The sequence below is a fragment of the Labeo rohita genome, chromosome 5 (genome assembly GCF_022985175.1).
Source record: "Labeo rohita strain BAU-BD-2019 chromosome 5, IGBB_LRoh.1.0, whole genome shotgun sequence".
NCBI lineage: Eukaryota > Metazoa > Chordata > Actinopteri > Cypriniformes > Cyprinidae > Labeo > Labeo rohita.
This window is the reverse complement of record NC_066873.1, coordinates 25,793,952-25,817,050: the sequence shown is the minus strand read 5'-3', so window position 1 is coordinate 25,817,050 and position 23,099 is coordinate 25,793,952. Positions and strand designations below refer to the sequence as shown.

Sequence of the window (23,099 nt, the reverse complement as noted above, 5' to 3'; positions counted from 1 at the left end):
TTTTTCCCCAAATTCCATTTTATTTTTTCCATTTTCATTTTTCTGGATTCCGTTTTTTTTTACTTTTTAACTTTTTTAACTTTTCAACTTCTTTTTAATGGTTAAATTAAATTTTATTCATCAAAGAGCAAGTCTAATGAATTAAAATCATGAAACTTCTACAATTTCACATCAATTTAATAAAGGTTTGACAAAAATGACATGTTTAGGGCCCTATGAAATGTTTTATTTTTTCTCACCATATGTTTTATTGTCATCAAATTTATTCTTAAAATAGCCTTATGAAAGGTTTTTTTTTGTTTGTTTTGTTTTTCCCTCAGAAGTTCTGTGTTGTGTATTTAAAATGTTCTGGTTATCAAATGAAGGCATAAAGCATTTATTTTATTTATCTTTTAATTACTGAAAATTAGGCAAACTTTTTTTTGGCAAACAAATGGGAATTTACTATTAAAATTAAAACATGGAAGAAATGTTGTGTGATTAATACCTTAAAAAATGATGTTTGTTTCATTTTAGTAGTAATAGAAGCAATATATATCTGGCACAAAGTTAAACCAGACTTTTATTTTGACGGTTTGCTATGTCTACTTTTACATTTCTGTGTGTATATGATCTGACATCTGCTCCATTCATTAAAACAGAGATGCGCAGAACATGCAGAAATCACATTTAAATGTTTTTTTTCTGGCGTAATATTTACCAATACTAGTCCATATTGCGGTTTGATTTAAGTGTAATGACCTACTTTTGATTAATTAATTCAAACTTAGACAAATTCCGTGACATTCCGCGTTATCCAGTAAATTCCGTTATTATGACTGGATTCTGTGATTCCGTCCGCATTTTCCGCGAAAATCATAGGGCCCTACAATGTGGCAAATTTTGCATACAGAAGTCAAAAGTAGCGCTGTATAATTAATAGGATATGGACCAGTGTCTGTGAATGTTGAACTGTAGATCTAATGTGTGAACGAATGGCATGGTTTTGTCTACTACACATAGTCAAACGTGTGATTTCAGTGGCTGCCATCTCACTATATGAGGACAGTCCACATAAACTTCATCTCTAAATCCGCTCACTTAAGTCACTTAAGCAGTATTTCACCATTTAATTTTTTTTATCACACAGTGAAATTTTTTACTACAACCAACCTTAATGAATGTTTGGTTTAGCTTGAAGACATATACAGGTATTACATTTCTAAAGTAAAATGTATTTAAAGTAACAAGTATAATATTACAATTTACTACAACATTATTAAGGAACATCACAGAATTTTATCCATGTTTTAATTAACCCTTTAACTGTCCAGAGTGAAATATGGACTTACTTCACTCAGTCATTTATTTACTTTATAACAGTAGCCTAAATAAATATTGGTTCTGCATATCGGTTATCGGGTATATAAACATCCAAATATTTGGTATCGGTTATAAAAAAAAAAAAATAAAAAAATATCGGTCGATGACTATTTCATAGGGTCTTACTTTGGTTTATTGCTCAAAATTAACCCAATAATTCAGATACATGAAAAATCTAAAATGGTATTTTCCACAATGGGGCAAAACTAAATACAATTAATTATCTGAATAAATTACATTAGGAATGCATTAGGAAGATGGGAATATATTATGAATAAATAAAATCTAATAACAAAAAAAAAAAAATACGATTTCATACAACCAACATTAAAGAAATGATATCTCTCCTTCTCTATTTTGATTCATAATTAAACTACCAAGAGTCTGAAACGATATGTTTATGATGTTCATCGTATAAAGCCTGGTACAAACAGCAAATCTACATTAAATACAATTAATTAATTAGACATCATCACCACATAAATTGTCGAATTTAAAAAGACACTTAACACTAAAGCTCTAGAATAGGTCTACAGCAATATCATAGAGTCCAAGTAGATTCTGATTAAAAAAATGACAGTTCAGAAACAGAAAAATATAAAGAAAAATATAAGCAATCATCCCCGATGATTCTATAGTGGTTACGGTTGATCATTTATTGCAAAATAAACACCTTCAGAATGATATAAGGATCCAGTGCTTCACATCAAGGTCAATCTTGTTAAAGCTTACGACCAAATGACTATATCTTTATACAATACATTTATTTTAAAATATTCTGTTGTCTTTTTACAATGAAAATAAAGAGCTAGTCTTACCAAGAGAAAGTAGCATATGAGACGAATTTGACATTCACTTTCACAACTGTCTCCAACAGCATCACAGAACAGTTCTAATTCATTTCTACAGAACCACCTCATACTCTCATTCAATATTATGAACTTCTTCCTTACTAACAAGCTTCACACCCAGCACTAATAATCACCTCTTTTCTCTCTAGCTTCAGTTTTTTATGTTTTGATATTACACGCTGAGTAAACACTATATAAGCCTCTAACGATGCCTCTAATGACATTGAGGTAATGGAACCGAAACTAATGAACATCTAATGATTGCCAACTGCAATCATTGAGTTAACACTAACCTGATAAGGTGGCAGACCTTTTAAAACAGACCTTCATAAGAATAGTCACTGCATGATCAGTTACTTTGATAGGATAAAAGCTATTTCTAGATCCAAGTGCCACATTTAGACCAAGTGCTAATTAAGCTGCTTACAGTTCAGAAACGCAATTAAAAATTGTCAACATTGTTTATTGCAATCTGCTGAAAATCACCCTCTCCTTTTAGTTCTAAAAGTTACTTTAGTATGAATATTATTTGCTTATTTTAAAAGAAGAAGAATTTATTATGAAGAATTCTAAATATGTATTATTATTTGTACATATTTTATAGTAGGGGTGTAACATTACACATATTCGTACGAAAGATTTTTATACATTATATAAACTTTATGTATATGCATGTGTATATACCGCATCATTCATTTACTTTAGCTAAAATCTCACACAAGAACCAAAATGCAGCATCAAAGAAGAATGTCAACAGCTGTCACCAGAGAGACAAAGCACTCCCTGTGAATGACCCATGGGAGGTCCGGGATGAGCCTGTGTGAAAAAGGCCAGTGATCCTCACAAGTGCCTGTTCTGAAAGCTGAAAAATGACAGAGCACCTGAATTCCCGCCTGGAACTGAACAAGTGCAACATTCCAGAGTCTGAAAAGGCTGCCTCACTTTACCACCTGAGAGACAGAAAAGCTCTCTGAGAGGTGGTCTGGCTTAAAACACCTTCGAAATAGGTCTCACATTTTCCAACAAGGCTCATGATACATGGTTGACAAAGTTGTTGCATAAAAAAAGCCAAATGGCATTTCACACTGGATCTTTGAAAGGGCCTTTTACCAGACTTCGGTATTGAACTTCTGTAACTCAGTTTTCACCTCAGCTCTGCATTTTTATCAACCAAACAAGAAAGGAAAACAGGGCAGATGAAAGATGGATTAGACTCTGTGCGCTTCCTGTTACTAAAAGTGATTAGCTCCTCATCTGGGAAGCGCTTAGCAGTCAAACATGTTCTTTTCACCAGCATCCAAATCAACGCTTGCTCCTTTCAACAGTGCTTAGACTGCTCAACAAAAGTGTCTTCTCAGGCCTTTTGTTCTCAACATGTACAACGGATTGGAATTTGTAGAGTCCCTTGCAGCGATGCTATTTCTAAACACATGCACACAAAGCTACAGAGCTCAACGTGTAAAGCCCTATTTTAACGGGACTAGTTATCCTGGAGGAGGTTAGGTAAATTTGTGTTGCATAATATACTTTGTCTTTTTAATCACCGGAGTTGAACACTTGAGCACTGTACTATTTATTACTCTTGGTTCTTCTGAGAAATCTAATCCCATGTAAATGGAAAAGCCTGTGATTGCACGAAGTACCTTTTTTTTTTTTTCCTCTAAAAAACACACTTATCCTAATTTATTTCAACCTTTGATCATATACTGCAACTTAAAGGTACACTACAATTCAAAAGTTTGGTGCTTATTAGTTTTTATGTTTTTAATAAAATAAATCTCTTAAGTCCTCATGAACTAGAAGTTGCTGAAGGTGACTTTATTTCAGTGTAGTGATGTATTTCCAACTGAAGCAGAATATTGAATAGAGGGCGGGGTTTATTTTAGCGCTCATCCTCTCTATCACTCACTCCTAACAACCTAAGAGTTGGAGGGGTGTGGTTACGGATATTCTGCCCAAGCTGTCAAACTGTCATCATCAGAGAAGGCATGCCATTCCAAAGTGAAAGTAAGTGTTCAGATTTTGATTAAAGATTGTCATGGGAAACTTTTTTTTTTTTTTAGTGGACTAACCTGCACAGATTAATTGTTCAAATCAAGACTCGCAATGTGTGCTAACAAAGCAAATAAGGTCAATTTTGATTACATGAGGACATTAACGCTCACCAAAGCTGTATTTGTCTGAAATTAATACGATTTTATAAAAATATTACTACAATTTAAAATAAAAGGGTCAAATCAACTTTCCTGGTTCAAATTTTTGATTTTGTTAATATTTTGTTTCTTTTGAAGAAAGATAAACACATATGAAACCAAGCCAGTTTACTCCTAGAGCCGTACTGACATTTCAGTATCTCTGGAACTGAACCACAGAGGGCATTAAGAATGAATATGCTAAAAGGAAAGTTTGTTATGACCTAATATCAAAAAGAGCATTAGGATATCTTTAATACTTCTTGACAGGCATGTAAACTTTGAAGGAAAAAACTTGAAAAGTGCCTTTTCCCCATTTTTGAATGGTCACCATTGGCACATACACTCTTAAAAACGAAGGTGCTTTAAAAGCTTCTTCACAGGGATGCCACAGAAGAACCATTTTTGGTTCCACAAAGAACCATTCAGTCAAAGGTTCTTTCAAGAACCATCTCTTTCCTTTTTCTAATCTAAAAAAACCTATTTTCACCACAAAGAACCTTTATGAATCAGAAAGGTTCTTCGGATATTAAAGGTTCTTTATGGAACTATTTAAACAAAAAAGGTTCTTTTATGGCAGCGTGAAGCACCTTTATTTTTAAGAGTGTAATGTGACAAAGACTGCTGAAGTCAACAGATTTATTTATTTATTTGTTTAATTATTCTAATATACTGATTTAGTGTGCAAGAAACTATTATAATCAAATAAATAAATAAATACAATTTTAATGGAAACGATACATTTTTCATTACATTTTTTCATTACTTTGATGAGTGGAAAGTTCAAAAGAACAGCATTTATTTGAAAAAGAAATATTTTGTGACATTCCCTACTGCCACTTTTGATCAATTCTATGCATTGCAGAAGTATTAATTTCTTCAATCTAAATAAATAAACAAATATCTCATCCTATTGGTCCTAATCAGATTTTACTAATAGATATCGATGATACTGGCCTTAAAAAGTATCGGTATTGTATTGTAAACAAAATAAGTGGTATCGACCATCCCTACTGTAAATGGTGCAGCTTGTCACTCCATTGAGATTCAGGCCATAAAGTTTTGGATTCAGTTTTAATTACCACTTCACCACAGAATTAAGTGAAAGACAACAATACAAATTCTTTTCCCCCTCAATATTTTCTTCTCGATGTCACTTTATACATGGCAGGAAACATCTAACAGCCGCATCTCCTAACAACTCTCATTTTCTTTTCTCTTCCACACACAGAAACACACGCTCACGCAGCAGGGCTCCCATCACCAACAAACAAACTGAAACTCTACATAAGTGCTCAGATCAGAGAGCCCCTTCACAAAACTAGCTCTAGCTCTACAAGCTCTGTGCCGAAACCCCCCGAGACATTTAAAAGCCCGTGACTGACACAATCCTCTATTGTTCTGTCGCCAAATTTCTCTGCGACAAACCTGTCAGTTCAAATTCACTTCAACGATATATTACTGCTTCCACCACTCATTCTTAAGTTCTTCATTTCAAACTACGAAACTGTGACTCATGCCAACTTTTACAAATCAACAGAATATAAATGAAGGTCATACCTTCAATCATTTGAAAACTCACCATTCATATACCGTAATAACATCACCAGCAATAATACAATATAAAAATACTGACAATATGACATGTGAAAGGTTTATTACAAAACCTCTGCAAAAAAAAGCAAGATTGCAACTATGCTTAAAAAAAAAAAAAAAAAAATTGAAGAGACCAATATTGTTGCATTTTAATTTATTAATATAAATCAAAAGGGTCCAACGTTTTATAAACCAAGGCCTTTTCCATTGCAGAATTGTCATATTTATTCTAAAAGCAGAAAACGGAAAATAAATCAAAAGTAATAAAGATAAAGCATGTAGTACTACTCAATCTTTTATGAATTCAACTTTTAAAAAGAGGGAAAAACAACCACATAAATACAAAAACTGCTACTTTATGATTAAAAGAAAACTCTTCCAGTTATCCATTAAGAAAGCACAATTATCATTCCGAACTAAAATATTTAATATGACTTCTCATACATTTGAAAAGTACACTTCCTACTGAATAAATCCTACAATCACCTATTAAAAATAGATTTTGATTATTCTGGAGCTCTGGCATCAATATTCCACGCAATCTGATCCCGTATTTGAGTTTGTTATTCTCCAGAAATGAAAACTGCTTTGCATAAATGGAAGGTTGCCCAGACGGAGATTAGATTTGTTTCTGAAGAGGAATGAGATAGCACTGCCACATTCAAGCAGAGAAGTGTTGATTAAACCCCTCTTTTTCTCACCCTTTCACTCGCTCTCTCACTCCATCAGCTTATTACTAAGCAACATAGCAAAAGTTTTTTGTTTCACACAGTTTTTTGAGGTCGATCTTCAAACGCCCGGAATACAAACGCGAGCGGCGCGGCATATGCAAATACGCAGACACGCAACACGCATAAAGACAGACATATGGACACATAAAAATAACTCTGAAAGTTTCAAATACCGGCATACTTGGCGCACATACAAAGACATTGCTGCTGGACAAGCAGATGGTGGCAAAGGATCCCCAAGAGTCTTAATAAGACGCTAGCAAAAGCTGAAGGATAGAACATCAAACTTGATCTGTTCTCTTACTGTTCTCATGGGCTTCTGTAACGAAACCCCCTTTAAGCAACTCTAGAGACGAAGCGCGAAACTTTCTCGCATACAAACACCCAAAAGACTTAAGATAATATAAAGACATTCTTCCCACAAGATATTCAGTTAGATGGGAACACGCATAAAACATACTCTTTTGTCTTTGGTCTGATAATTAGAGTCCCCTCCAGTAAAAACAGACATGTACGCAGTTCCCATAGGCCAGAAGTGACTCAGAGAAAATGACTGCAAGAGAGATTCTCTTGTTTATCACTTCAGGAAAAACTGTAGTAATCCTCCCATCCTCCCTTCCTCCCTCTCCTCTCCTGCTCCACTTGCTCTCTCCTTTCCTCCACTCTACTCAAAGAAAAGGAAGAGTGAAATAGGACGACAAACATCCAGACCTATTTCCATCTCAATGAGAGCCAGGGATTCTGTGTTCTACCTCATAAGAAATGACTTTCTCTCTCCACTCTCTCCCAAAATGCTTTAAAGACCCAGAGGTCAGAGTTTTGTTACTTTTAGTCCATGTTCATTAGTTTTGAAGCGTATTATAGAAGTGTAGCACAGAAAATATGTCTTTCTCTTCCAGGAAAATAGACACTAAATATTGCTGACTCATCCTGCACTACAGGTTTTCATCCAATCAAACGCCCTGTAGGAGGAGAATGACCCTCCCACTGAAAACACCTACAGCTGAGTAGAAAGTACAAAATCTTGGCTCGTGGTATAGCCACGAACCAAAAGTTATGAGCTTAAATGTTCTGTTTTCAATAGGAAATGCATCAACAAAGGAAGGCAAACTGCCCTCATTAAGTGATTTCTTGGTGTCTAGAACTGATCTATACATTCTCGGCATTGAGCCCAAATACTCCCCGAGCTAATTTTGCATAGAGTAGCTAAATAGATTTAATTGTTTAATTACAGACCTATGCAGGGAATTTCACATGGCACTAGCTCAGCAACTTCCTGACAGCCAATGTGAAGCCAAGACTGCTGTATTTCAGAAGTTTTGAACAAAGTATGAACCAAGAACCTGGCTTTGAAAACTACAACAATAAAGTCAAAGGCAAACAAAAATAATCAATACTATATATGCAGCAGACACAACCAGGTAAATCAAGATGAAACACAGAGATTTGAGCAGTCGGAAGACTTTTAATATTATATTAGCCTAAATTGCATGGCCTGCTATTTTTTAATTTTTGTTTTAAAATATTACACGCACTTTAACGTTATATATTTTAACATTGTAAAGATAAAGACATTTACAATGAAACCAAAAGATTTGTATTTCAAATTAATGCTGTACTTTTTTTTAAACCAAAGATACATTTTTATTCATCATTCTTATTTATCAAAGAGTCCTGAAAAAAAGGTATCATGGTTTCCACCAAAAAAAAAAAATAAGCAGCAAAACTCTATATTTTAAAATATAATATAAAATTATAAAAAAGTATTTTGTTATATTTCCACTTCTCTGTGTGCAATCAGATCATTTTAAACCAGTAAACTCTCGGTTAAGTTTTCAGTCCAAGGATCCAGTGAGTGAACACATTTAAGCAGTAAGTTCAACACAATGTTAATGCAGAGAAAACCCGGTCAATTACACCAGCGACAGGACAGAAAATAGTGACTCACATCCAGATTTCAGTAAATTATTCATTTCAGTGTCTATCTGGCTTCAAAGCACAACCTGTAATTGTTTTTGAGCAACCTTTTCTCAATGTTCTGTGTGTGCAGTATGTAATAATGACAGCTAGTGGTTGAAATGGGTACTGCAGCATGCTGTCAAAATATTGTTTCTCCTACCCCCTCCTTCTCATACTCAACACCCACATGGGTTGTCATATTGAGGACACGTAAACCTTACTTTTACTCAGTTTGTTTGCTTGCTTCCATGGTTGCAGTATGCTGTGTTTTCTGCAAACTGGCAACCCAAGCTGTCTAAACATTATTGGATAACCTGTCAGTGGGTGGAATCACACAGACCAAAACAAAAACAGACATTCCGACATGGAATGCATATTTCCAGAGTAGAAGAACAGGCTGTAGTGTTGCTTTACGGAGAAACAAGTATGTGAACTTGCATGTGAGCATGTTTCCTGAATATCTGCAAATGTATTACGATGTTTTCATGCTTTAGTATAGTCAAAAAACACCTTTTAAATGACATATCAAAATACCCAACCACTGCATTAATCTCTCGGTTGGATAAAGCAAACCAGTGTCATACTAGTAAAAATTTGATTGTAATTAAGATAAGGATGATTACAGTGACATAAAGAAGTTGTACATTAGGCATGCACAAGACTTTATTACTGCTATATTTTTATAACGGCTGCTGGCTGAAGAAGCGAGTATGCAAGAGTTTAGTGATTCTGAATGGATCCATATAGTAGCACATGTGACCCTGGACCACAAAACCAGTCATATGTAGCATGGGTATATTTGTTGCAATAGCCAAAAATGATCGATTTTGAATTCCATGAGGATATTTTGTAAATTTCATACCGTAAATATCTCAAAACTTAATTTTTTTATTAGTGATATGCATTGCTAAGAACTTCATTTGGACAACTTATAGTTGTATTTACAAGAAATAGTTGTATTTTGGCCAAATATTGTCCTATCATAACAACAACAACAATGGAAAGCTTATTAATTTAGCTTTCAGATTATGTATAAATCTCAATTTCAAAAAATTGACCCTTATGACTGGTTTTGTGGTCCTCGGTCACATATGTAGTCTTCCTGTGGTCCTGTTTGGTATCGCAGCTTCGCTTACATTTATTTGTATACAAAATGCTTTAAACAAATGTACAGTACATACATTGTGAATTATGAAAAAGTAAAACTATGTTATACTACTGAAAACTAGTAAAAATTAAGGGGTGAAGTTGTGGGAAGGCGATATTGTGTATGTTGTGTCAAAAGGGAGTAGGGGTTTATATATTGAGCATTTTTATGGTTATCGGTATCGGTCATTTTTTAAAACCGATTTTCCGATAGAACAATTTAAAGTGCCCCTATTATGGATTTTTGAAAATTACCTTTCATGCAGAGTGTAACACAGCTCTAAGTGAATGAAAACATCCTGCAAAGTTTTAAATCTGAAAATGCATTGTATAAAATTAAAAAGAGTCGATTCTGAATCACTAATACGAGTAGTTTTTAAAACAAATCCCAAGAAGTTTTATGTTGACGCCAATGTAAATATGTATTTAGTTGTGTGTGTTGTGTTCACTCCGCGCATACAGGTCTCTGGCTAACCAGAGGGTTGTCCCGGTACTTTCGGTACTGAAATTTTAAAAACGTTCATTTCCCGCTCACATTTGAGCGCTGCTGAGCCGATTTTTAAACATCCTCACCGAGCGCTCACACATAAGCACAACGGGAGCGTTCAAAAGCCGTGTCTGTCAGCGGATCCGTTTATATGCAGATGTATTAGGGATCCGCTGACGCACATGAAGCGCGTGAACACTATGGCCAATCAGCGATGTTAAAAAAAATCGGCTCAACAGCGCTCAAATGTGAGCGGGAAATTGACGTTTTTAAAATTTCAGTACCGACAGTACCGAACCCGGTACCTTTTGACAACTCTAGTCCAAAATATTGGTTATCGGTCTACTTGATCTGTATAGGCCCCAAAAAAAAAAAAAAACACAACGACATATCGGTCCATCTGACGTTTTTCTTTAAAATGAGCATTTCTTTCTTCTTTCTGGCTACTTTGTATAGGTTTCTATGTAAGTACTGGTACTTCTGATTGGGCTGAGGCTCGATTTTAGCGTGTTTGAAGTAAAAGTATTTGATAGACATATAATATGTGTCAGGAGCATTCCCTCAGTATCATTATCCCATTTTTGGCCGAGAAAGCTTTTAGCTGGTTTTGCATCTGAACTCTTCATATATATATGTATATATATATATAAAAGCACCCGTTCTGCACATTATTTTTATTCAGACCTGTGACCGTACATCAGATGAATTCTACATTAATATGCCAAACTGCTTTACAACAGCTCACAACAGCTAAATTAACTGGATTTATTAAAGTCAAAACAAAGTATTTAATGACGAATCAAACTGAAAACATTTGGTCACAACAAGTCATTTTTAAGCATCAGGTCATGCAGAAATAGCTCTTAAATTCAAATCATTAATATTTTTATTGCCGTGATTGCCATTTTTTAAAAGCAATAAGCCACTCGAGGCCTATCATTACAGTAATTTTACCAAAGTTATAGGCGTTTAGAGGCTTTTCATCATGCTTTAGTCAACGGAATACAGAAATCTCTCAACTTTTAAAACAGCACAAAGGATTAAATAAGCCCCTGTGGGTTAAAAATCAGATAGTAAAGTGTGGAATTAGCACCCTGCTAACATGCACTCATAAAAATAACAGAAAGAAGATTAGACTCCCTGGAGTGGCAGGGCAGAGAAGTATCCAAATGATGTCTATCCTTTTCATTGCCCTTGTCGCTCGCTCTCTCTTATCTTTAATTACTCCTCTCGACTGAATGCTCACTACATCAGAGATAGTCCTCCACTTCATCACTGCAGCAGATGACACAAGATGCACCAAATGCCAAGAAAGAGTCCAGCCCTGTTTTCACAAAATGTTTTCTTTCTTCAGCTCCTGTAATTGGGTTAGATACACAGATATGAACATTCAGAGCTGTTTTTGCTCCACCGACATAAATTGTTTTATCTTCAAGAATAAGTGCATCTCTCATCACATTATGACTCAAAATGCCAAGCTTTATTTGATCCCAAAGCTTTGAATTCCTTAATTCGGCTATTAAATTGCATATTCAAAAGAAACGCCCTTCATGACACTAACTGATTATGAGTACATCAAAAGTCCTGTCTATGAATTGGTCTCGGTACAAAAGTTTAACTGCCTTGAATCGCTTGGTGATACATTTCCATGGCAGAGTATTATGGGAGGGCACCTATTTTGCCGGGGCAGGACGGCTGTACTGTGTTATTTGGGGCTATTCTGGGATATTTTGAGGTTTGGCATTCGTTTAAGACAGATGTTGGGCTCAACTACTGTGTCATGGATTCGGTTGGGTTCCCTTGGCAGGACTTACTTTTTCTTTCTTGCTAGCTTTCTTTGCGAGCTCTCCATCTCTCTCTGTCCAGCATATCGACCCAGTTGGACCCTGAATGTCCCGTTTCCCTGAAATACTTTAGCGGTTGGCTCATTCAGCTAACCGCATTCTTCCAGAACTCCTTTTCTAGACCTGCGCCGCACTCTCTGTGCGTACAGACAATAGAAAAAAAACACTCAAATAATCTTTAGGTTTTTAGAGAGCTCTGACAGGGGAGATTGAAATATGCGAGCGGAAAAGAAGAGGGAGAATGTGAAGGAGAGGAGAAAGAAAGAGAGATTTATTTGTGTACATAAGTCACCCTCCCGTCCCGTCCCGCTCGCTCAGACTTTCTCTCTGTCTCTCTTTTTCTCTCCCACACACACAGATACATCTACTTTCTCCCCCTCTCAAACTAAAGCCACAAGAGACACACAATTCAGAGAAACACAATTCCTTTAAAATGTGATACTCCCTCTAACATAATCAAGTCTGCACAGCACACTCCAGTCACCCACAACTCACGTCACACATGCACTCCTTCAAGGAGTACAACAGTAAAATTTTTTTTAGTCAGAAAACACCCACTTAGACAGGACTAGACTATCTGACAGACATGTAAACCCATCATCCATGTGTTTTTTTTTTTCCGTTTCCTTCCGTTTTTATGGATTAGACAGATGATAAAAAAAGAGAGTGAACAGCAGCATGAAAACAAACAAGAAAACTAAAAATGTGGCTAGAATTTCTGACCAAAAGTATTAAATACATGTAAACATTAAATACAATATAGTTCTGCCCCAGGATATCTCATTTACATGCTGCTAAGTGCAAAACTTTCAAACACTTTCAAAGACTGTGAAGCCTCTAATACGGCAGACTTTGATACATTCAGTGATTATTTGTAAGTGTTTTCCCATTTCTGTGGAATATGCATCAGGCGTTCAGTGAACTGGCTGCGGGTGGTCCGAATAGGCATGCTGTCTGAGGCTGAGACTAGTTATCAACAAACTCATGCATGTACTCTCACAGCATTTTAAACTCAACGCCTGCAATCCATCTCCAGTCGACCAATACTGAGGCAAGGGCCGAGAGCATCTTTCCTCCACAAGCACTTACCGGACTGACCCTCCGACTCAGGGCTCGTCTCAGAGTCCATAACTTCACAGAGTGCTGAACTGCTGTCCAACAACTGAAAAAACAGTGCTGAAAGGAGACAGATGGGAGGAGAAAGAAAAAGAGAGAGGTTCTCCCTTCACCCTATACGTAGAGAGCCGCTCTGTGCCCCAACTGTTGTTCTGTGTTTGTCTACTGCTCTAGAGAGAGAGACAGAGAGAGAAAAACAGAGCCAGAATGGACGCATGTGGCGCGCATGCAGATTGACTATTCCTGTAAGTTGCGGTCTCTCTTTTGCTCCTACTTCTCACATGCTTCTTAAAGACACAGTATCAGTGACAAGACTTTTCACAAACCTGCAGATTTTATTTGCAATGTCTGTAGACTCTTTACAGAAGGACAAACAAAACATCCAATATTTATAGATATATTTATAATGAATATAAGTCAAGTAACAAACACTATAGTGTTAAAGGTGACCACAAAAATTCACTATGATCTCATTCTGAAATTCCCCATGACATACTAAGTATCAAACTGCATACTACTAGCATACGATCAGTCTAAGCATTTCAACGAGACATTCATTTAGCTTTATTTTGCTACACATTCTTGATAACCATGAATGAATAATAGGACAACAGCTTTACAATCTATGTCTCACTTTGATGTTTGTCTGTGAGGTTAACAAGCTACTTGCACTAATGGTGATTTAAAGGCATTTTGACATGTCCGGACACAGCATTCAGCACTACAGTGATGTGCAGAAGCTGGGTTAACTATTATTAAGTATTTGAGAAATATGTGACCCTGGACCACAAAACCAGTCTTAAATAGCACTGAGGTATTTGCAGCAGTAGCCACAAATACATTGTATGGGTCAAAATGATTGATTCTTCTTTTATGCCAAAAATCATTAGGATATTAAGTAAAGATTATGTTCCATGAAGATATTTAGTAAATTTCCTACCATAAATATATTAAAACTTAATTTGTGTTTCCGTTTTTGATTAGCATGCATTGCTAAGAACTTCATTTGGACAATTTTAAAAACGATTTTCTCAATATTTAGATTTTTTTGCAGATTTTCAAATATCTCTGCCATTTATTGTCCTAACAAACCATACATCAATGGAAAGCTTATTTATTCAGATGATTTATAGATCTCAGTTTCAAAAAACTGACCCTTATGACTGGTTTTGTGGTCCAGGGTCACATATTTAAAAAAGGCTCTCTGATTAGTACCTTATTGATTTGATCATTTTGAGCTTTTAGTTTGCAGTACTGGGGTACAGTACATTTTCCAATACAATGCGTTTTTTACTCTTCAACCCCCATAAAAAAGTTCTGATGTTTATGAATCAAGGTAGTGGGGTTGTTCCCGCTCTCACCCCCTGGTTCAAAACATCAGACAAAAAGTGTTTAAGTTCTCAAAGAGAGCAAAAGGGTGACCTAGGAGATTTACTTCACTTTATCTTCATCTTTTATCTTCAATCAGTTATTCAGTATAGGCTGAGGAACAAGAAACACTTTCAAAGTAAATGTGAAAAAACAGTTATAAATCTGACCATACGTTAATAAAATTTAAGTTGTAAGCATTTTGAATTTAAGTATCCTGTAATATACTGGATATAAAATTAGAAATCTAAAAAATATAGTTACATATCCTAAATATATAAAGAAACTAAATATTCTAATTTATTAGACTTACAACAATATTTAAACCTATACAGTATATTTAGATTTGGTATAATATCCTGTATGGTCCCCAATACTCTATAATTAAGTATAGTTAGTTATAATAAATAAACAAAAAAACCAACAGGACGATATTTAGATGTAGGTCTTTGAGTTTGAGGAAGCAAAAATGTTTACTAAGTCAAAAAGACTCTTAGTAAATCTACATGTCTGTCAAGCAGAACAAAAATACAGCAGAGTAATTAAAAACAGAACATTGTCAGACTCTTGAGAACTTGGAGGGATCTGCAGTAGAATCTGCATTTGCCTTATGGGTAGCTGTATGTTAGGAATGGCTTGATACCACAATTTTGGCTTCAGTACCATACCAGAATCTAATTCCTCAGTATTGACTATAAACCAATACCAAATAAGCAGCCTCAAAAGTTGACTTAAAGGAGAAGCGTACTTCCAAAATGAAAATTTCCTTATCATTTACTCACCCCCATGTCATCCATTTTTTCTTCCATGTCTTTCTTTCTTCAGCTGCAAAGTAATTAAGTTTTTTTGAGACATTCCAGGAATTTTCTCCATATAATGGACTTCAGTGGTGGCCAACGAGTTGAAGGTCCAAATTGCAGTTTCAAAGCAGTTTCAAAGGGCTCCACACGATCCCAGCCGAGGGTTTTATGTAGTGTAATGACTGGTCATTTTCTTTAAAAAATAAAAATGTATATACAGTATGTATATATATGCTTTATGTAATCACTTCGTAAAAGTCACGCGCAGTTGGTACTTCGTCTGTGCACTTCGGTTCAAAAATTTTAAATTGTCCAACATCGTTTTACATTTTTTGTAAAGGGTATTTGACTTTCTTTGCATGTTTACTTTGTAAACACCGGGTCGGTACTTCTGCCTACATCACGCATGACCTTTCCAATGTGATTACGTAATGCGTGAAGTCGAGCTAGGGCAAGATGAGCATTTGTGGTTATAAAGTACATAAATTTGTATTTTTTTTTTCACTAGATAAGACACTTATTCCTTGGCTAGGATCATGAAGAGCCCTTTGAAGCTGAATTGAAACTGCAATTTGGACCTTCAACCCATTGGCCACCACTGAAGTCCACTACATAAAGAAAAATCCTGGAATGTTTTCCTTAAAAACCTGAATTCTTTTTGACTGAAGATAGAAAGACATAAACATCTTTGTTGACATCGGAGTGAGCAAATTATCAGGAAATTCTCATTCTGAAAGTGAACTTGTCCTTTAACCTAAAACAGACCATTACATAAAACTGAAAGTAAGTAATGTGCTGCTTGTTTACAGTAAATACTTGTCAGTGCTCTGTACCTAGTAAAACAGAAGCAATAATTCTCCAGACCAACTTAAACTAATCTGATTGGCCGTAACATTTACATGCGACAGAGATGTCCATGCTACATTGCTCAATGCTGCAAAAACACATTGTAAATAGAAACTTTGACACTCATCACAGTGCTTACACAAGTACATTATATCAATATTCATGTTACTGTGTTATTTTATATCATTAGCACAATTATAACATAGAGTGAGTTTTATCTGTTTGATCCAGCTTGTTCCTCTGCTGTCAGAGTTGCCAGTTTCACATCAGTTTGGGTAACACTACCACACAGAAGTGAACTTCAGAACAGTGCAACGGAGGCCAGTTGGTAGGTGCTGTGGAGGTAAACACCTCTCCCTTGATCTCAAGAGGCGCACTAGAGACTGACGCTATGCAGTCTTTAGCTTCCTTGTTAGTACGCTTGCCTCCCATGCATGAGAACCGGGTTCAAGACCCACTCAGAGCGGTGTGCGAGTAGGACCCGGGGAGAAGGGTTACAACAGCAGCATATCAAGTACCCAAATGAGCCAAATCATAATACTGTATCATTTGAAATATGTGACCCCGGACCATAAAAAGCGGGTAATTTTTTTTTTTTTTTTTTGAGATTTATACATCAAGCTGAATAAATAATTTATGTATTATTTATTCAGCTTCCCATTGATGTATGATTTGTTAGGATAGGACAATATTTGAGATACAACTATTTGAAAATCTGGAATCTGAGGGAGCAAAAAAAAAAAATCTAAATATTGAGAAAATCGCCTTCAAAGCTGTACAAATGAAATTCTTAGCAATGCATATTTGTAATTAAAAATTAAGTTTCGATGTATTTATGGTAGGAAATTTACTAAATATCTTAATGGAAAATGTATTGGAATACTTAATATCCCAATGATTTTTGGAATAAAAGAAAAAACGATCATTTTGACCCACGCAATGTTTTTTTTGGCTATTGCTACAAATATACCTGTGCTACTTAAGACTGGTTTTGTGGTCCAGGGTCACATAATTCTCAAATACTTAATAATAGTGTTGTAACTTCTTTTTCTGTGTATTCTGTACTCTGTTGGCTAACCCAGCTTCTGCACATCATTGAAACCAGTCATAAGGGTCAGTTTTTTGAAATTGAGATTTATACATAATCTGAAAGCTGAGTAAATAAGTTTTCCATTGTTGTATGGTTTGTTAGGATTAAACAATATTTGGCTGAGATACAACTATTTCAATATATGGAATCTAAGGGCGCAAAAACAAATTAAATAAAATATTGAGAAAATCGACTTTAAAGTTATCCAAATGAAGTTCTTAATAATGCATATTACTAATAAAATGTTTTGATAACAATAAAAAAAAGGAATAATAAAAAGTTTTGATATATTTACAGTAGGAATTTTACTAAATATCTTCATGGAACATGATCTTTACTTAATTTCCTAATGATTTTTGGCATAAAAGAAAAACCTATATTTTTGACCCATACAATGTATTTTTGGCTATTGCTACAAATATACCCCAGCAACTTAAGACTGGTTTTGTGGTCCAGGGTCACACATAATATACAGTAGTCAACATCTGAAGTGGATTAAAACTTTTCATCAAAGTTGATACTTGGATACTACTATATACTTGTATTTTTTCCAATACTGGTATAGCATGCAACCCTACTACATTTGTTTATGAGCCTTTAAATGCCTGATTACCATCTATTTATCATGTGATGAAATCAGTAGTTAAACCAGTGGTGTTGCCTTATAACAGGCACTAGCTAAACTCAGTTGTGTACTTTGTCTTCAGTCTTAATAATACATAATAAACTTTAATGTCCACAGCTATAAATCACTGCTAACACACTGCTATAAATCTGGAAATGTACATAGCAAACATACACACACACACACACGTTTGGTTCACTGTATTAGTAAGGACACCTAATAAACTTCCATTGTTTTTACATCAGGTAATTAATATTTTCTCTCGCCTGACCTGCTACCTCTAAATATAACCCTCACAAAACACAAGATACAAATAGAAACATGATGTGGCCGATTTACATGCCTTTTCAACTAGTGAGGTCTGACTTCAATATAATATAGGTTTCACTTTATAAGTGATGGCATTTTGGACCACACAAATATAGTATAATTATACACAACTGTATAACCTACATACCGTATAAGGCAGAGTTATGAGCATTTCTAAACAATCACAAAGAGACAGTCAACTCATATGACACACTATCACACTGCACAATTCTGGGTTAAATACAACAAACACAACTCGCACCATAGACTTTCAGGTGCCCAAGAGCATGTCAGAAAATTTGGAGTAGTATTTAACCCAGAACGTTACTTTGAATCACCAATGATCTTAGATTAGGCTTGTCTATATTCACTACTAAAAACATCTGATCAGGAAAAATTTGTAAATCAAGTTCCTAGAAATGTCTTCTATATTTTGATCCAGGTAATATAGGTCTTGTCAAGGCACATATGCAAAGACCAGAACTTGATGTTCCTACACACGCTAAAAGCATTAGTCTCACGTAACCAACCACTCAACACTTCTCTAAAAATTAATCCACTGTGGTAGGATGTTGATGGGAAAACATACATGTATTGGTAGGCCAGTCTAATAGCACAAAAGAAATAAAGAAAAAAATCAGAGAAATAAAGTATGCACACATCATAGACAATAGGAGTAAAATGTGAACAAAAAGCACAATGAGTATAAAAGCTAGTCCAAACTGAAAGAACGCAGCACTGGAAGACATCCTTTGCCAGAAGAAAAGAATATTGCAGCCAACATCCTCCCCTGCTGGCCTCAATGGAAATGACATGGCTCAAGTATAAAGTAGCAAAAGAAAAAAAAAAAAGTTTTAGTGACTAGCATGGTCTGAGACAAGTACAGTTCCTATACATATTTGCTCTCTTTGTTATTCACAACAAATGTGTTTGTCTGCAAATATGTATCAAAGATATTTTGTGACAAAAAAGTGACAAAATGTTTAATCAATATCTCAAAATAAAATAAAATATTTATTTATTTTTTATTTTTTTCAGATATCTGCAAATCAGAGACTATGTCAGGAAAAAAATTCCTGATTTTGAACATCCAAAAAAGCATGGAAAATTTGAGGAAATTTAAAGCCAAGAAACTCAAAAGCAGTGTCTTTTTTCTATAATGTATTAACTGATCTGATGGATTGTGACACAACTACAATTAGGAAAGTATGGGAGGAGGATTTAGCTTTCACTATTGAGGATGCACAATAGGAGAAACACCTACAGAATATACATCTGTTCAATTAATACTAGACACAATTAATTCAATTCAAATCTCTCCATAGAGTATACATGTGCAAAACTAAATTGCACAAGATTTTCCCTGAAGTGTCACTGGTATGTAATAAATGCAAGGTTGCAGAGGGTACACTTCTACATTCATTTTGGACATGTTGTAACCTTCACAAGTATTGGACTGATATTTTTGACCTGCTTTCAAAAGTGTATAAAAAAAGAGATTGCTCCAGATCCAATGAATGCCATTTTTGGGAACTGTTTGGAATTCCTTTATTTTGTGCATTGGAGATATTGATTTGTAACAATTATGCCATACTATTTTTTTCCTTTTGACCTTGGTTCTGGAAAAACAATGCTGTATTAAAAACTAAATAAAGTGCAATAAAATAAAATAAAATAAAATAAAATAAAATAAAATAAATAAATAAATAAATAAATAAATAAATAAATAAATAAATAAAATAAAATAAAATAAAATAAAATAAAATAAAATAAAATAAAATAAAAAATAATTGTGATGGTTTTATATTATAGGATATTTTGAGGAAAACAAAACTATAATTAAAAGTCTTAAAGTTATAGTTTTCAATTTCCTGATATTCCCAGATTTTCTATAAGACCATGAGAGACCCTGGCCGCTGGCTGTGTTGTAAACATGTGAAGTAACAGTTGTACACTCACTGCTGTCCACTGAGAGATGACATTGGAATTCCGGGAACTGCGTCTCCACAGGAACACTAATGGTGCGACGCAGCAGTCTGGATTTGCAGGTGTCAGTCCTTCTCTCCTGTAGGAGCAGAGGGTGTATCTGAGAGCCGAACACATGAAAGACAAAGACAGACACAATTGAGCACATACTGTATTCGCCTGCCTCTCATCTCATGATTAAAATATTCCATCTCAATTGAACTGATTCAAGTCAGATAGTCAGAGGCAGCAAGACATAAAGAATTCAATAAAACAAGTACACAGATGGACAGAGTGTGAATATATTAATCAAAGGGCTTCTAGCTTAAATTACGTATGCTATTTCATATATAATGCCATGTCATAAACATGCAAAAATTAAAGCAGCTAAATATCACCATAGGGACAAAAATACTTACTTTTAATATAGCTTTTTTTTCTTTCTTTCTTAATAGATCGTAAGAAATATTTATAACGAGTCTATTTTTTCTTAATTTACTCACTATTTGTAGGTGTGGCAAAAAGTTTTATTTATAGAAAAACAGAAGGAGAAAGAGGAAGAGAGAGCATCTGGACAGCTCTGACTGCTAATATGACCTTGTTCTCCATCCCAGAATCATGTTTCCAGCACACATTCAGCTCTCATGGTGTTACAACCAAACTCTCAAAACATGTATTCTCTTGAGTATGTGCTAGTGTGCTTTTTGTTGTTATTGCCAACTGTGAATTCGCCCTCAAGAAACAGTCCACATTCAATTTCAGTCACAGCAATCTGGTTTACAGACAGTCCTAACCAATTTAATGACACTGACATTTAAGTTCCATAACCGTGATATTTGTCAAATACTAAAAATATTTTCGGTCTGAAGTTAACGTGGAGTGAAATCTGATTCAAATTATTAATTTTCATATTAGCACTTGGCTGTAAGCTGATTCTTTTTTACTTGGGAGTGATCTAAATTAAATGATACAACACAGTGCTAAAGGGCTTGGCAAAAACCATAGCATATTTTGCAAAAATTTAATAGTTTAAATAAAAACTTTGCCTCAAAAAACTCCTGATTTGCTGCTTATTAATAGTTTGCAAGGTAGTTGTTAAGTTTAGGTATAGCTAGAATTAAGGGATCTAAAACATGACCAGAATAAGGCGTTAATATGTCCTTTGTAAATACTAATAAACATCTGATATGCTAGTAATCTGCATGCTAATAAGCAGTGTTGGGGAGTAACTAGTCTAGTTACATGTAACTCAATTACATAATTTAACAACAAAACAAATGTAACCATAATCTGTTGCAGTTACTGAGAAAAAAAAAGTGCATTTAAATGACAACTACTTATGAAAACATTAATGATTTTAAAGTGGCTTACTGAATATTTTCACACACACAGACATATTTAATTAATTTCTTTCCCAAATTGTATTGACTGCTCTAAAATAGGGGACAACAATGTTTCAAGAGTTTAGGACACAGAATAGGACACATTTTCAGTTGGGTTTATGTATAAGCTTTTCTTTTTTTCTTTTTTTTATTAGTGTTGAGTACTACCGTAAGGTTAACACTGCATGTTTTAAATGTTTGAAAATGAATAACAGTTGAAAACATTCAGTAGAAATTTGGAAAAGTAACCAAAAGGTAATCAAATGTAATCAGTTATGTAAATGTAATAAGTAACTGAAATTGTTACAGTACTTTTTACATTTTAAATAGGGTAACTTGTAATCTGTAACCTATTACATTTATTACATCTATTACAATCTGTAACCTTCCCAACACTGCTAATAAGCAACTAGATAATAGTGATTATTGGTCTCTAAAATAAAGTGTTACCAAATAAATAAATAACAAAGAAACTAAAAGAAAACTTATGAATAGAAGTTTCAGAAGCCAACAATGTACAAAAACTGTTTTTACAATAAGAAACATTATGGTATGCAAATTTACAGTAACACCGTTAACCTCCAAATACCTCAAAGCTATCCATAAATAGCTATAAACACATATCCCATAAGCTTCTATTATTTTAATACACATCTAGTTACTAGATTTTTCTGCACTTTTATAATAAATAAAAAAATACATACATAAATACATACTTTTTATGTAGTTTCTACAAATGAAAGCATTTCCAAAAGGAGATTGTCAGATTTATCTACATCTACAAATTTGTTCCCGAATAATGGTTAAGTAGGTACACCTAAATAGTTAGTATTTAGCTACAGTACCAGTCAAAAGCTTTTTAATTTTTATTAAGTATACCAAAAAAAGTAAAAGTTTGAAATATTTTTACTACTTAAAATATCTCAATTTTTATTTCAATATATTTAATATAATAAAATGTAATTTATTCCTATAATTTTAAATCTGAATTTTTAGCATCATTACTCCAGTCACATGATCCTTCAGAAATTTATTTAATATTCTGATTTGCTACAAACATTTTTTATTACTGTTATGTTGAAAACAGCCGAGTAGAATTTTTCATAGAATTTTAGTAGAAAGTTCAGAACATCATTTATCTGAAATAGAACACTTTTGTAACATTATAAATCTTTATCATCACTTTTGATCAAGCATCCTTGCTAAATAAAAGTATTAATTTCTATTAAAAGTTGTTGAATGGTATAGTGTATAATGTTACAAAAGCTTTTTATTTCAAACACATGCTGATCTTTGGATTTTTCTATTCATCAAAGAATCCTGAAAAAATGTAATCAACTACTTTAAATATTGCTAATAATAATAATAATAATAATTATTATTATTATTATCATTATTAATAAATGTTTCTTGAGCAGCAAATCATATTA

General features: G+C 34.2%; 1 protein-coding gene across 3 annotated transcripts in view; it reads right to left on the bottom strand.

Moving 5' to 3' along the window:
• The window catches only part of dab2ipb (DAB2 interacting protein b), a 177,759-nt gene that overhangs the window by 125,603 nt on the left and 29,057 nt on the right, over nt 1-23,099 (bottom strand). For 2 of the 3 annotated variants that reach the window (XM_051110800.1, XM_051110801.1), the window contains one exon: nt 20,282-20,408. In XM_051110800.1, the coding sequence (XP_050966757.1) occupies nt 20,282-20,408 (127 nt within the window). Of the gene's footprint in view, nt 1-13,257; nt 13,445-20,281; nt 20,409-23,099 lie in introns of those variants that run through there. The other variant, XM_051110803.1, reaches the window with a different exon arrangement.